This window comes from Centruroides vittatus, unplaced genomic scaffold (genome assembly GCF_030686945.1).
Source record: "Centruroides vittatus isolate TY-2023 unplaced genomic scaffold, ASM3068694v2 contig_2747, whole genome shotgun sequence".
Classification (NCBI taxonomy): Eukaryota; Metazoa; Arthropoda; class Arachnida; order Scorpiones; family Buthidae; genus Centruroides; species Centruroides vittatus.
This window is the reverse complement of record NW_027121750.1, coordinates 1,559,246-1,574,737: the sequence shown is the minus strand read 5'-3', so window position 1 is coordinate 1,574,737 and position 15,492 is coordinate 1,559,246. Positions and strand designations below refer to the sequence as shown.

The 15,492-nt window shown below is 34.0% G+C and overlaps 2 protein-coding genes across 3 annotated transcripts in view; one reads left to right on the top strand and one right to left on the bottom strand.

Annotated features, from left to right (window-relative positions):
* The window catches only part of LOC136971989 (ELMO domain-containing protein 2), a 35,896-nt gene extending 33,151 nt beyond the window's left edge, over positions 1-2,745 (top strand). The window contains exon 9 of the transcript XR_010880262.1: positions 2,617-2,745. The gene's annotated coding sequence lies outside the window, so the exon portion shown is untranslated. The remainder of the gene's footprint in view (positions 1-2,616) is intronic.
* Positions 1-15,492, bottom strand: part of LOC136971987 (microtubule-associated tumor suppressor 1 homolog) — a 53,830-nt gene that overhangs the window by 16,568 nt on the left and 21,770 nt on the right. The window contains exons 3-5 of one of the 2 annotated variants that reach the window (XM_067266515.1): positions 10,829-10,891; positions 9,398-9,474; positions 2,574-2,762 (exon numbers count right to left, since the gene is read on the bottom strand). In XM_067266515.1, coding sequence (XP_067122616.1) covers positions 2,574-2,762; positions 9,398-9,474; positions 10,829-10,891 — 329 coding nt within the window. The remainder of the gene's footprint in view (positions 1-2,573; positions 2,763-9,397; positions 9,475-10,828; positions 10,892-15,492) is intronic. The other variant, XM_067266516.1, reaches the window with a different exon arrangement.

Sequence of the window (15,492 nt, the reverse complement as noted above, 5' to 3'; positions counted from 1 at the left end):
AAAGAGGGAACGCTCGTCTCGAGCCAGCAAGATCAAGAACCCAGGGCCGAAATCCGCCACCATCAATCTCTCCTCTTGCCGTCCTCTCCAACCAGTCCAACAACCCGTTTGAAGTCCTATCCAATAACCTGAACAGTCTATTACAACGAGATATCAATACTAGGAAGAGGTATGACCCCGAAAGTTGTAAACTCTCTCTCTTAGCCCCACAGTTAGGAACTGGACTATTTGTATTAAGCACGATCTCCAATAAACCGTTGTTTCGTTTAAACAAAGTTGATTATTCGAATATCGCCTTGATCTTATCGACGAACCCACAAACTCTTTTTTATAGGCACTCTTGATAAGTTTAGATCAGGTGTGGACAATTCATCTACAGAAAAATGTTATATGATACCATTTTAATGTAAAATTGGGACAAACATTAAATTTTATATGAATTCTACTCAAAAGTACATTTGTGAAAAAATGTGATTATGAATATTAATCCTTAATTTCTTTCTTATATCCTTGCAATTTTAGTTCACTAAACAAACAGACTTATAATAAGTTATTTATGACAAACACATTTACGGAGCTTGACAGTATGTGGGCCATATAAAAAAAAGTTGCATGCAGCCTCAAGGTGCCCATGCATCACATTGCTGTAACACCTAAATAGGGGCCAGTTTTCCATAAAAGTCCTCCCGGGAAGTCTTTTATGGAAAACTGGTCCCTATTTAGGCATTCCTAACACGAAAAAAACCCAGTAAACTCCGCACGGCCAGCACAGTGGTGAAGTGTAAACTCATGACCAACTACCAGTGTTCGATGGTTTTATCCACTAGGCCACTGGTGGGCTAACAAGGTAACTGCTTCAAGAGGCAAATTGAGTGGGTATCAAAATGCATAGTCAAAAATATTCAAATAAATAAAAATAACAAGCCAAATACAATGAAAGTCCTGTAAAATCCTTCTAAAGTTGTTCATAAAGAGTGCCAATGCTAGAGATGCTCTCTATCGGCATAAAAATATTTGGTCATATTATTATACATTCGAATTACAAGCACAAATAAGCTTTGGTGGAGGTCGAAACGAAAAGCCGCATCTATTTGTTATACTCTCGAACACTGCTGTTTGTCAGTCTTACGTGAGGTTTGTTGGTGCATTCGATGTTCGGTTAGGTAAGATTTCTCCCGAGACGCAGGCAGCTGCAACTAATTTGAGAAGTGGAAGGCAAAGCTACACACGCCGTAATTGCAAAAAGAAGTGTTCCACGACTAAATACAGTTGTAAAAGTAAGGGAGTCTTGTGCAATTTGAAGTGTCATAACAGTTTAAGTTGTTGCAATAAATACGATTGTATGACATTAATCACATAATTTATGTGCAAGTTTATTATTGGTATTATTTTTCTTTTCTGATTAAGAACATACTGTTCGTCTTAGGTTGAACAGTTTATTTACATGTGCTGTTACTTAAGCTTTTTCCTATTTTGACATAGATTATATTAAAAAGTTGCATTTTTGAATTAACGTAAGAAATATATTTTTATTTGACATTCACATCGGTGCATGCTGAATGTCGACATTTGCCGACGTAAGTGAGAAATAATGATATTTAGCAAATATTTCGTAAATACACGAAACAACTATGCGAATGCTGACATTCACTGGAGAATCTCAACATTTACCATATATTCTGGCATATAAAACGACTCCCGACTTTTACAGTTAAAATATAGCATTTGAGATATACTCGCCATACAAGACCACCCCTCTTCCAACGCACACCAAATAAAAGTAAAAAAAAATCAGATTCGATTTCAATATGGTAATTTTAATTCAAATGCTTATGACATGCACGTACTTAGAAGGTAAACTGTCATTTATAAACATAAGGTTGTTTGTCATCAAACAGGAAAAATTTGTCAGAAAAACACACTCGTGATAATCGCTATCATCGGTTGCGAGCATCTTTTTCTCTATCAATTCTTTTCTCCCGATAATTTTTTTTTATTTCAAGAAAAAGACCGATTCTAGCCCGATTTTGAAGTGAGATGTCGCAACCTACCAGCCCGCCCTTGTATTCTATTACCGTACCTCCTCCTCTGCCTCTCAGATCTCGCACGTGCTTGTCTGTATCGCTTCACTGCAGTCCTCTCCTGAGGACTGCAATGAAGGGAGGACTGCTCTGACTCTCAGGCGAGATCTGGGAGGCAGAGAAAAAGGTACTGTAATAGGATACATACAAGGGCGGGCCGGACGAGTGAAAGATGCGTGTTTTTCTGGGCACAGTGCCACTCTATCTCTATCCATACCCTGGGCATCCTGGACGACTGCAGCACCTGCCCTATAAGACGAACCCCCGACTTTTGAGAAGATTTTCCTGGATTAAAAAGTCGTCTTATACGCCGGAATATACAGTACATATACAATTGATAGATTAAAGTCAAAGCACATGTTTATTTGTAAAAGTCGATTTTAATCAAATTTAAATCGACTTTTACAAATGGAAATGTACAAATATATATATATATATATATATATATATATATATATAAAAAACACTTTTGTATAAAACTCAAATTCTTACCTAATGTACTATTTGATCCTTTAAAATTTTTCTGTGTATTGAGATTCTTTGAGGAATGATGGGAACCTGCAGAAACAGTAGAACTTTCACTGGGTGCAACTGGAGATGCCGATCGTGTCAACGTACCGCTGAAGGGTCCTTTCGAGTTATGATCTCGTTTTTGTAATTTTGATGCATTTGATGTTGCAGCTTTAAAAAAAAAAATAATGTAAATTTAACATCATGCATTTTTCATTAATATTTTAACCACTCAGCAGTGAGGGACGTATATATACGTCGAGTGCGATCATGTGGCAGTGGTGAGGGACGTATATATACGTTAAATTCACCAAAATCTAGCCAAAAACTACCGCAAAAAAAAATTCACATAAAAAATGAATTATGTAACAATAAAAAAAGACTTTTCTTTACTAGACATAACTGTTTACAAACACTTTTTCTAAAATGGAAATGAGAAAAATTGCGTGAAAAAATACTTTAAAAATTTTTCGGGTATATTCTCCACTACTAAGGGATAGAACCATACCTGACTCTCCCACTGCTGAAAGGTTAACATACACCTTAAACAAAATTTTATGAAAATTGAAAAGATAAATTCGTTCCTGATATAATTAATTATAATTAAATATATTGGTGCATAAACTCATTGGATCTACATAAATTACTTAAATTAGCTAGACAATGAACAAAACCAATAATTAATAATTATCTAGTACTTTAATGCTTCTTCCGGCAATTATTTTCTTAAAAGACAAATGTTTTAGGCCTTTTCGTCGGCCCTCTTTGGGTATACGAGCAGAAAAAAATTTTGAATGAGCTTCCAAAAGTTTGATGGAATTTTAACACAGCTAAATTGGAGTGTTGTATATATTTGGAAATTTAAATTGGCCAATATCCATTTATTTAAATTGACTTTAGGAAACTCATTTGAAATCTTTTCCTGCTTGTATACCTGAAGAGGGCCAAAGAAGCCAAAAACATTTGTTTTTTTAAAAAAATAATTGCTGGAAGAAGTGTTAAAGTGCTAGGTAATCATTAGTTAAGGGCTGTCCATAAATTATTTAGTCTGCATTTTTCTTGAAAGTTTTACTCTTCCTCCCCCATTGTTCCAGTTTGTCCAAGACTCTGCAACTTCCTCTCCTCTTCAAACGTCCAACAAAACTCAACCCCCCTCAAAACCTTTATCACTTTATGAATAATAAAATGCATATAAAATTTAATGAAATAAAACGAACACCCATTGAAGTTCAACCCCTCTGTTTCCCCTTGTCTGACTTGTCGTAAACCCCTCCCTCCCTTCCGGTGTGGACGTCATTTATGAACAGCCCCTTATCTCGCTTCCGACTTCTGTGAATGTTTTTCAAACCAACGATACACAATTTAAAATATTTAATCAGTAAGTCTCACTTTTTACACCATATAAGCTTTAATAACACTTTTATGTTTGTTGATATATTTACAGTGAGCTATAGTAATGCAAACATGGTATTGTATGTACTGTACCTCCTTTATTGAATGGTATGCTAGAAATATCAGATTTTATCAAGTACTATCCATGTATCCCTATCATTATAGAGGAGTGTCCATAATGACAGGTAATCTTAAACTATGAGAAGGCAATGACTTAACTAATCTATATGTGCGAGGTCCTACTAATACTAGAGATACAGGTGTAAATTTTGAATGTAAAGAGAGTAGCTTAGCTTGCAAGAATAATGAGTATGAGTGTGGGATTTAGATAACTTCATTATTGAAACAATAGAATTTGAAACTATAAAAGCCATTGTGAATAAATACACTCTTGATACTTTGAAGCACTTGTTATAGACCATTCAGTGTAAAACAATACAAGCAAGCTCTTCAAATATGTAAGAATAATAATAAATGGACAATATTGTAACAAACTCCTTAATGGTATGTCTGGTGGCAAGTGAAATTTCCTAAAAACTTGACACAAATGATCTGTTGTCGAGAGAAATGTTTAAGTTGAAAAAAAAGAAAACATAAATTTACTTTAGATCAGAAATGAACCTCTTCTGGATTCAGGCCAAACATTTTTTTTCTTATAGAATTGCAGGTTTAAAGCCTGCTGAGTACCATCATACTCCATATCCACCAGTGCACTAGATACTAAAAATAAATATATGCTAATAATAGAAAGTATTAATATATAGTCTATTCTCATCTTGCTCTCTCTTATTTTCAAAAAATTGCATTACAAAAGCCCTGGAACCACATATTAAGACTTCATAGGCAACATGCAGTGAGTCCATGACCACAGATTGCTTATTAGTGCTTTAGAGGAATCATAACTAAAAACAGTATCATTATAAGTAAAGAATGACACTACTAGTCAGTGGAAGAAACTGGATTCCAATGCTTCCATTACAACTTCTGTAAGGGTAGAAAGTCTTCACTCTCACTGGTAAACTGTGACTTAGAAATACCTTTGAATAGTTAGATTGACAAATCATATCCAAAACTTCAGTGAAATCATGAGCATACACAGTCATAAGGTGGGGAGCGGTAGTAGCAGTGTGCATGTGTTCTCTTGTCCTCCGTCCACTAGTTTGCATTTAGCAAGCAAACAAAATGGCAGCCACGATTAAAAATTATTCCAAGTTTAAGATTCGTGCAGATATCAGAATTTTGCAAGCAGAAGTAAATCGGAGAGACATTCGTCGCAGTTAGGAAATGTTTATGGCCAGAAAATTTTAGGTCAAAAAGAAGTGTATGTAAGTACAATTCACTAACCTTATATATAGTCCAGCAGAGTAAAAAACGCCATTCAAACATTTTCAGCCAACAACGAAGTGTGTGTATATGTGTATGTGTGGGGGTACGGGTACAACAAATTTAAAGATGGCTGAACTACACTTGAATGATGTCCCAGAAAAATACCAAGGAGTTTGCACACTGAAGTTTTAATGTAAGGTTGATAAGAGATCGAAGAAAACAAAAAATAAGCAACTACTTGTAACTGTCCCTACCAGAGAGCCACAAATATTATTCTGTTATTTCCAGTTAAGTGGATACCTATAAAATAAGTGTTTTTTGGCCTTAACAGGATTCAACAACATCCATATAAAACACGGTGCAGTCAAGTATTTATTCTCATCTTCCGAATAAAGTGCATCTGTCAAAACATAAGAACTGGTGACATTCAGAACAAAGTTTTATTATATTTATCAGTTGTTGAGAAAATAAACCAGATGAAGTCAAAATAGTAATTCTCCTTAATATGTTAGAAGATTCTTTGGACACATACATAATACATAAGAAAATTTAAGTAGATCTTCAAAATTCAGCTCAAATATTGCCTGAGGCAGATGTCATTACAAAATTTGCTTTACAAAGCTTTGTATCCTTTGTTGAGGCTAGAGACAACATATTATTTGACCACTAGAACGCTCTACGAAGCCTTCGAAGAAAAGTGGCACAAGATTGCATCAAAAATGGTGCATATGGAAGTTTACTCGTCTTATTTTGTTCACAAAGCATGTTTCTATAGCCAGTCATGAGAATGCCCTGCTAGGAATTTCTGTTGTACAAATACATGAGCCGGGCACTTGTGCAGTTTAGGGGGTACGACTGTTTAAAAGGTTTTCTTCCATAAAATTAATCCATTCTAGACTAATTTGACTCGAAAATTTCCAAAACACGTATAATTTTTTGGGTATAATCCATATAAACTATGCTATAAACAAAAAATTGTAGGAATACTTACCGAGTGCGCACCGTTCGAAGATACCATTCATTGCTTAAGCTTGTTTTCGTTGTGGAGCGGCTCGTCGAACGGTGGATGCGTGTTTCCTGATAAGTTATTCTTTCTGCGAAAAATTCGCCGAACTTTGGAGATGTCATTAATAGGAATATAATTTTTATCGCCGTTGAATAATAAATGTTTTTTAGTAGGTTCGCTGCTCGTTTAAACTCAATGGTTTGTGCAATGTCCACTATTGGTCCAGATTCGACTAATCCTGTCGAGACACGAGTCGGCCATGACAATCTGACTCATTCTTTTACCGTGTTATACGAGCCTCTTTTAGCGTGTTATATGAATACGATCGCAATTTTTCCACCGTGTTATATGAATCCGTCTTATAGGGGGGTCTACTGTATTACTGTGTTATCCAGTGAGCAGTAGTTAAGTTGGAATAAGTTGTAACTTCTGTAATCTGAAAGAAACCAATTTCCATCCCCTTCCAGACCTGTCAAAGATCTTGTTAATCCCAAAGTTTCAAATCATTGCTCTAATTTCAGGAACTAGGATTTGCAAGCAAGATTTTATGATATCTAAACTCGTGAAGAGTGAATGCCGCATTATACCCCATTTTCATAAAATAGCTTCACAATTAATATGCAATAAGATAAAGTTATGCAGATTTGAAATATTATTAATAAGAATATGTTTGGAACAGTTGAATGCAACATTTACAGCTCTGCGATAGCAATAAAATGAGAAACAAATCAGTCTTATACAAGGTTTCTGATCCTAGGATTGCAAGCACCTCTAATGAGAGATTTTGGAACCAAAACTTTTTCGTGAAGTTCTTTCTTTTTGTATCAAATAACACACCCACCAAATCTGGACACATTCCAATTGTTACATCAAAAGCCAAAAAGCCCTAAATAAGGAATGCTTAACTACAGCCATCCAGTATTTTATAACATTACTATTCTCATAATTATTTGACAATCTTGTCAAATGACTATTTATTTCAAATACCTAGAAGAAGCACTTTAATATAATTATCCTAATGTAAATGAATATTAAATGTATGGTAAGCACGACAAAAATTAAATCGAGCGATTTGAAACATCCTGCATATTAATATGCTGTATTATAAAATTAAAAATAAAGATCTTCCATCTATATTGCAAATTAATTTCGAATACTATAATACCTGGTAGAGTCAAAAATAAACCAAAGTTTTAATGTACTGTAAACATAAAGTATTACAGATCAGTAGTGTAGCAAGGGGAGCAAGGGGGTGTATCGTGCACCGGGCGCCACTCGCAGAAGAGCGCCCAAATGGTCTCCAAGACAAACTATATGTGTTTCCGGAGGGGGAGAGGGGCACCAATAAAGTGTCGTGCCCCGGACGCCAGTTATGTTCGCTACGCTACTGTTACAGATCACCTTTTGCACCTATACACTTATGCCAATGTCTGCACCACTTATTAAAACACTCTTGCAGACTGCCCTTTGACTACAAAATAGGATTTTTAAGGACTTATTCTAATTAAAATTGGACCAAATAGGGTCCTGTTATTTTTAAAACTAGTTAAAATGTAATTATATTTTTCATAATCTATTTTGTGATTAAACATATTATTATTATTATTAGAAGTAAAGAAATTTTTATAGCCTAAATAAGTTAATTTTACAAACATAAAATACAATTTTTGTCTTATAATTTAGGTTTTTTTTCTCTTCCAAGGCTGAGAACTGTCTTTTTTTCTTTTAAGTACAGGACAACAGATTCAAATTTATATATTTTTTCTTCTATTTGTAACAGGCATCTTCAATAATGCAGAACCAAACAAACCATTTAAATTTAAATATAAATTTGGCTTAAAACTTTCAAATGCTGACAGTTTGTACATGCATAGTGCAGTGAAACCTTACATTACATAGAATGTAACTGGTAATGTAAGGTTTTACTCCATCACTCATGTACAAACTGTCTGCATTCGAAAGTTTTAAGCCTAATTTATATTCAAATTTAAACGGTTTGTTTGGTTCTGCATTATATGTATTAGCCTTAAGACATCTGTTAACAGATGAAAATGTCAATAAAGTTTGTGAAAGTTTGGATGTCTGATGTCACTTAAGTGTTATATATCAGTTTTCTTTTTCTTTCTTTATGCCTTTCTTCAATTGTAAAGCATAAAAAGAGACTTTAAGAACTTTCGCACTGATTGGGGACTTTCCGAAAACGGACGCCATGCATTTTCAAGACGTCGTAAAAACGGCATGCAAAATTCCCAAAATGTTCATTTATTGATCAACTGTGATCTTTCTTGAGCTCTTTACAAACTAGAAAAATTATTTCTAGCATAAGCTGGCTTACCTGGATAGGATCATACTCTGTTGATTCATAGCTTTCTTTAAAATGCTTATGCCATTCGTATACAATAGAGCATTGATTATCCGACCCCCGATTAACCGACTTATCGGTTAACCGACCGCGTTCCAGTCGGCAAATTCAAATTTCCGCTAGTGATGTGGCGCTACAATATTTGGTTATGTCTTGGCTACTTTAATATTATTTCTGTTAAATTTTTGCATGTTTTAGCTGGCAGCACTGGCTCGACCATGAAAGGGAGGCTAGTATTTAAACTAGGCCTAATACACTATACTAATAATGTATTTTTTCATACTTTTCGGTTATCCGACTTTTCAGTTATCCGACCAACCCCAGTCCCCAATTAAGTCGGATAATCAATGCTCTACTGTACTTGGGTGTGCAACATGATGTCATTAACGTACGCTTACGGCTACATTTTAAATGCTTTGGTAAAGTTTTCACTATTGATAATTTCGGTGCAAAATTTAATTTTGATTTGCTGCTTGTAATGTGTCTTTTCACAATTCCAATGGTTATTCCAATACTTAGATTTTCGTTTTCTAATGCATACAAGCGTAGATGTCCTATATAATAAGCATACACTGATTTAGAAAATGTTCGAATGCACACATGCATGAAATTACAGCTGTTGCTAGGCGATATCAAAAGTTTGGTTTATTTTTTTACTCTGTTACATACTTATTTATAATAGTTTAGTTTAGTTTAAAATATATTTTATATTAACAATACCTGTTTGTCTTTTATCTTTTCCTTGTGATGTTTGATTAGAAAATTTATCGTTACTTCCAACACTACTTCCGACGGATCTAAAACGTTAAAAATCATAATTACAGTTAAATTAAGTTAAAAATTAATAATAATTTACGGAAAATGATATGCAACCCATAAAGATCTTATGAAGGTATACCAAACATGGCGTTATTAAAGAAAGAAGTGCAAACAAACTGTGCAGAGAAACTGCATTAAGAGGAATGTGATAAGAGATAAGGTTAATTAGATAGAATTTTGTTAATCACATAAAAGTAGACATTTCCAACAAACAGTTATTAGAAAAATAAATTTAATGATATATACTTTGCGGACAATTTAATATAACGAAGGACATTTACATTCGTTTACAATATTAACACCTGTAATCAATAATACGGCATCGTGGCTTACCTTATTATTTTATCTATTAAAATTAAAACAGATAACCTTAAAGTAAAAGCGTAAAATATTTATTTACTAAAACACCAAGTAATTATGTACTATTTACGGAAACTTTGCTTCCGAGAAGAGTATATTACTGATATTTACAGTAAATAAGTATTTTATTTTGATATTGTTTTAAATCTATGGTTAGTAATTATAAAGAAATGGAATAGAAGCTATCATTTCAAATGATAAAAGTACAGAGTCTTCCAAAATGAATGCTATCGTTTTAAATTACTGTAATTATGTTAATGATCGATGGGTGTATGTGATGTACGTCAATCGATAGAGTAACCGTACGTGTTTCATCTCCCATCTGCATTCAAATGTCTTGCCATCTACTACTTCTAGGAAGCGTCGGAAATGAAAATAGTGACTTTGCGAGACATTCTGTATTCTATAACAGTTTGCAAAGTTGGAATCAATCGTCATTGTGCAACAAGTAATCTGCAAGAGCTACACAATTCTACAGCTCCACAGCTACAAAATTGTGGCTGCTGCGGAAGGAACGACAATGGATATGCCGTAGCAGGCATAGGACGACTTCGAGTATCGGTCGGACGCGTACTATACGACACAAGGTGCACACATTGAGAAACTGTAATGGGCAAATGCAAAACTTTGACCAGTTTTCCAATATTTCAACATACATTACGTTGTACGTGGATAATAATTAACATAATTACAGTAATTTAAATCGATACGCAGAGTCTACCGAAAAGAATGCTATCTAAATTGTTCGTGTTTTGTAAACATTCGTTTTATATTGAATAAAAACAAAACAAATTTTGGTAAGTTTTTAAAAAGTTAACATAAAAACGAATTCTATCAATCCCATAAAATGGCGTCTGCAGTTGATAAATGTCTACTTTAAAGATCAGCAAAAGAATCATCAATTTTTTAGAAATATGATTCAAAGTACAATTGACACTTTAGCTTGGTGGGATTGATTGCAATTCTTATTACCTTTTAGTATGTTTTCGTTTCAGCCATGCACCAATCCCCCAACGGATCTGACACCACTGCGTACTGTAGTTAAAAATGATCAGAATATTCAATAATTGTTTGTTGGATTTTCAATAAAGATAACTATTAAATTATGTTTTTATGACAATCAGATTAGTAATAACACTGAGAGAAAAATTAATAAATATTAGCTGCAAATTAGTTGCAAGACAACAAATATTACATGCTGTAAGACAAAGTGAAATGTGCCATAACCGTAACATAAATATATTAAAAGAGTTTGTAAATTTTAATTATCATAAAGTTAATCATCAAAGTTATCTTAATAATTTAAAATATTACATAATAATAGTTAAGTGCGCACACTAATTTTCTAGTTCGGATTTTTTTAATGTAAAAAAATGGTTAATAGTTTTATACATTTTAACAAATATGTTTAATTCTTGAAAGTTCTCGTCAAAAACTATCGTTCTGTAACACTCCTTCAACCGTTATATATCACCGAGCTATAATTTGGCAACAATAATTATAAATTAATAATAAATTTGATCCTAGAGGAAGGTCTCGGGCATCATCTCGTAATTAATTTAATAATTATAATTTAATTAAATACTTTTAGATTAGACTGGAAGAAAAGAATCGGCCCGGAGTGGGATTCGAACCCGTAACTGCCACCTACCGTGCTGATGCATTACCAGTTATGCTAGTTACTGGGGATGCATTCGGTGCCCTCGTCCTGTAAACTCCACGTAAGGAACTCGGTCAGCCATCTCATACCCAGCAAGGTATATATAAATATCTTTACTAAACCTGATACACTGCAATAACACTCCTTCAACTGTCATATATTGCATGTACAGTATATTGCTGTATATTATTATTACAACGTATTGGATTTAGTAAAGATATATACAGTCAAACCTGTTTTTATGCGCTCTTTTTATGTGCGATTTTTATTTGTGCGATTTTTTTAATGCGAATTTTTAATTTGTGCGGTATAGTTGGCGACTAGTCTCGTGCGATTCGTCATGTCTTACGTTGACTTATTATAGCTAAATGAACTTATTATAGCATAAATGCACTTATTATAGTAATATTATTGCATGAATATGCGAAAAATGAAATAATTTACTTTTTAAGTCAACAAAACACCACCTGGACAAAAATATGTAAAACAGACGATAGACCAGACGATGCAGTCAAGTGCTGACATCTGTTGTCAATAAATTCTATTTCGTACGGTTTTGAGTTATTTTCTATGTGAGACTTTTTTATGCGGTCCCTGTTGACCGCATTAAAAAAAATATTTTTTAATTGTGTTGCGAAAACTATTATTTACAGCCATTCGTGAAGTTTCGTGAGATTTTTTTTTGTGCGTTTTTTTTAATGCGGTCCCTATCCCCCGCATAAAAACAGGTTTGACTGTATATGCCTTGCCAGGTATGTGATGGCCAACTGAGTGCCTCGTGTGGGAGTTTACAGGACGAGGGTGCCGAATGCATCCCCAGTCGGCACCGTAGTAACCGACGACGGTTATATCGTAATGTTAAACATACCGGAAGAGGAGAATGGACCAGAGGTCTAGGTAGCGTAACTAGTAATGCATTCGCACAGTAAGCACTAGTTGTGGGTTCGAGTCCCACTCCGGGCCGATTCTTTCCTTCCAGTCTAATCTAAAATTATTTAATTAAATTATAATTATTAAATTAATTATGAGATGATGCCTGACGTCTCCCTCTAGGGTCAAATTCATTAGTAATTTATTATTATTGCCAGATTATAGCCCGACGATATACGGCAGTTGAAAGAGTATAATGGCAATGTATCGGGTTTAGTAAAGATGTTGATATTTATATCATTCTATTCCAATGATTTAAAAGTGAAATTTGATATTTAGTTGTGTGGTAAGGGACAGGGCCCAACATATCCAGATGGTCACCCCCAAAAAATTTCTGGAATTTTTTGACCCATCCGAATTCAATTCCTGGTCCCCGAAAGCAGTAGGCTGAAACCTTACATTTAAAGATGATCAAAACATCGTCTTTAAAGTTTGCATACATTGAACTAAACTATGGTAAACTTTATCTTAACTTTGGACCACCGTGAAAGCTAAGGACAGCTGAGCACTAATAAATAATTCGTGACAAAATACAGTCTAAAGACGTGACAATTTGTGCGTGTGTCTGCCAAAATAGTGACAATATTTTGGTATTCTTATGGTTAATAATGTCATTAAATCATTGCAAATTAAAACTTTTCACTAACGTTAAGTATAAATACCTAACGTAACTCTGTCGCTACAGAAACAGCAGTTAATGGCATGGAGATTTCAAATGTGAATTTGTTAGCACAGAGTCTTTGAAACTGCAGTCAAAAAAGCAGTTATTCACAGTGAGGTAAACCTATAAATAGTAGTGAGATAATTACACCTACTTTCCAATTATTTTGTTGTGAATTACTTATTAGTGTTCGGCAGCCCACAGCTTTCGCAGCGGTACAAAGTTGAGGTGAACTTTACTATCAGTCAGGAAATCACACAGATGGCATGAGTTATCGACTGTCAAGTGATTAAAAGTTGATAAGTTTCTAACAATTTCTCCCTCTCTATATAATGCTCAGAGAACGATAATTGTTTCTCTCTCTCTCTCTCCATGCTACAATTAAAATTAACATACCTTAAAATCTTTAATAATATCAAAGTGTGGATTGGCATACAGGAGAGAGAATGATAAAGCATATGCGCCTTTGGTGGTTTCGGAAAATAGTGATATTCCACGAGAAATCTGCATTTAAAAGTCAATTTTAAAGCAGATAAAGCTATGAAATGATGTGGGATATCTCCAATTTTAACTTATAATTATAAACTTAGTGAATGGCTTTATATTTGTATAAACTTATCAAGAACATCTCTATAAATCCTTTGCATGTCGCAGATGAATATGTCTGCAGCTGTATCTATATCATTTTTAAATACGCTCTTGATGAAGGAAAGTCTGAGTTTGTAATTGCCAATTGCAATCAGTAGATACAATTACAGTTCCTTATTTATTGTTTTTCTAACTTGGGTATATACTTATACCTAAATTTAACAGCCATTTTATGTATACAGGATAAAACATCAATTCAATCTGATTTGCGTAATATCTTTTTGCTCTTCAATTCATATATGTAAATGCTGTCGTCGTTGTCAACTTTCGATCCCGTAATACATACACTCGGAAAAACACTACCCGTTCATAGAGGTCTTTTATTGTATGAGAAGCATTCTCAGAACTTTAGAACAAAGAATAAAAGAACAAAAAGAGTCAATCAGAAAAGGAGAAGTTACCACAGCTCTGGCAAAACAAGTTTATGCAGATAGAAGATCCAATGTGAAAGCTAAGATTACAGTGCCAGAAAGAAGAAACTGTCGAAGAATTATTAATAGCAAAAGAAGAAAACCAAGTTGTTAAAAAAAGATACAAAAGGTTGGACCTTAACAAATGCTTATGGATGACGAAGACAATTATTTCAGAAAAAAGAAGATAACAGAGAAAAGACACTAAAGATGAACTATGGACAGACTAAATCCAAACTGCTTTTGCTACTTATTTACATTGTTTTGTTAATTTTATTATTCAATATCTTTAATTATCTTTCCATTTTGGAAAGTTTAATAATTTAAAAATATGCATTTGAACAATATCATTCTAATCCTCTTTCGAAATAAGATCACACGTGAAAGTTTTTTGAAGCACTACACGAAATTTGAAATATGAATACAGTAAGACCCTGCTTAACGCGGGGATGCATTCCTAGACGACAAAGCACTAAGCAAAACAGCGTTAAACGAGGTCATTTTAACATCGAGTAAATAGGGATAGGTGAACGTGCAACCAAAAATAAACAGATTTTATTTTAATTTTAGATTATTTTTATATTAATTTGCATAATAATCTATGTTAAATAACACATTAACATATACAAACAGAAATGTAAAGTTCATTTTTTCTGACGAAGGTCCTGGCTCTTCTGAAATTCTTAAGATCACATCCAAAACACCTCGTTTTTCTTTTGCACTCTTTTCAAAATATGGATCATTCGCTACAATTTGATCAACGATTTCAGTTATCATTACCAAACTTTACTAAGGAAATCTGTAGAGAAATTCTTTGGGTTCTTCATTTTCAAAACCTCTATTTTCCAATTCTACATGAATTTCTTGTTCTGCCAGTTCTTGAAGGTCGTCGTTGGTAAGGCTCTCACCAGAAACCTGCAGTAACTCCTCGATGTCCTGCTCGTACCCATCTCCTTCCTAGTCATGCTGTATCAGTTAGGTTGACAATTTGGTCAACCTAACGATACAGCGATAGGCTCTTCTCGTTGAGAATTCTTGGATACCTTCTGCCATAGCCTCTTCCACACTCTGTTCACGCATTTAACAGTTAATTCTTGCCAAGCCTAGTCGATATTTCCTATGGCATCCGTAATGTTATATTTTTTCTAAAATTGCACCAAACAAACATAGATTTAAAGAAAGTACACCTTTTTGCCACCTTTTGCTGATTGGTTTGTATTCGTAAATAATCGTATTATGTACGAATCAACAAAATGCCGCGAAAATTAAAATCGGCATAAATTTTGAGCTTGTTTTAGGCTTCGAGCAGACCGTGTTATATCGAATC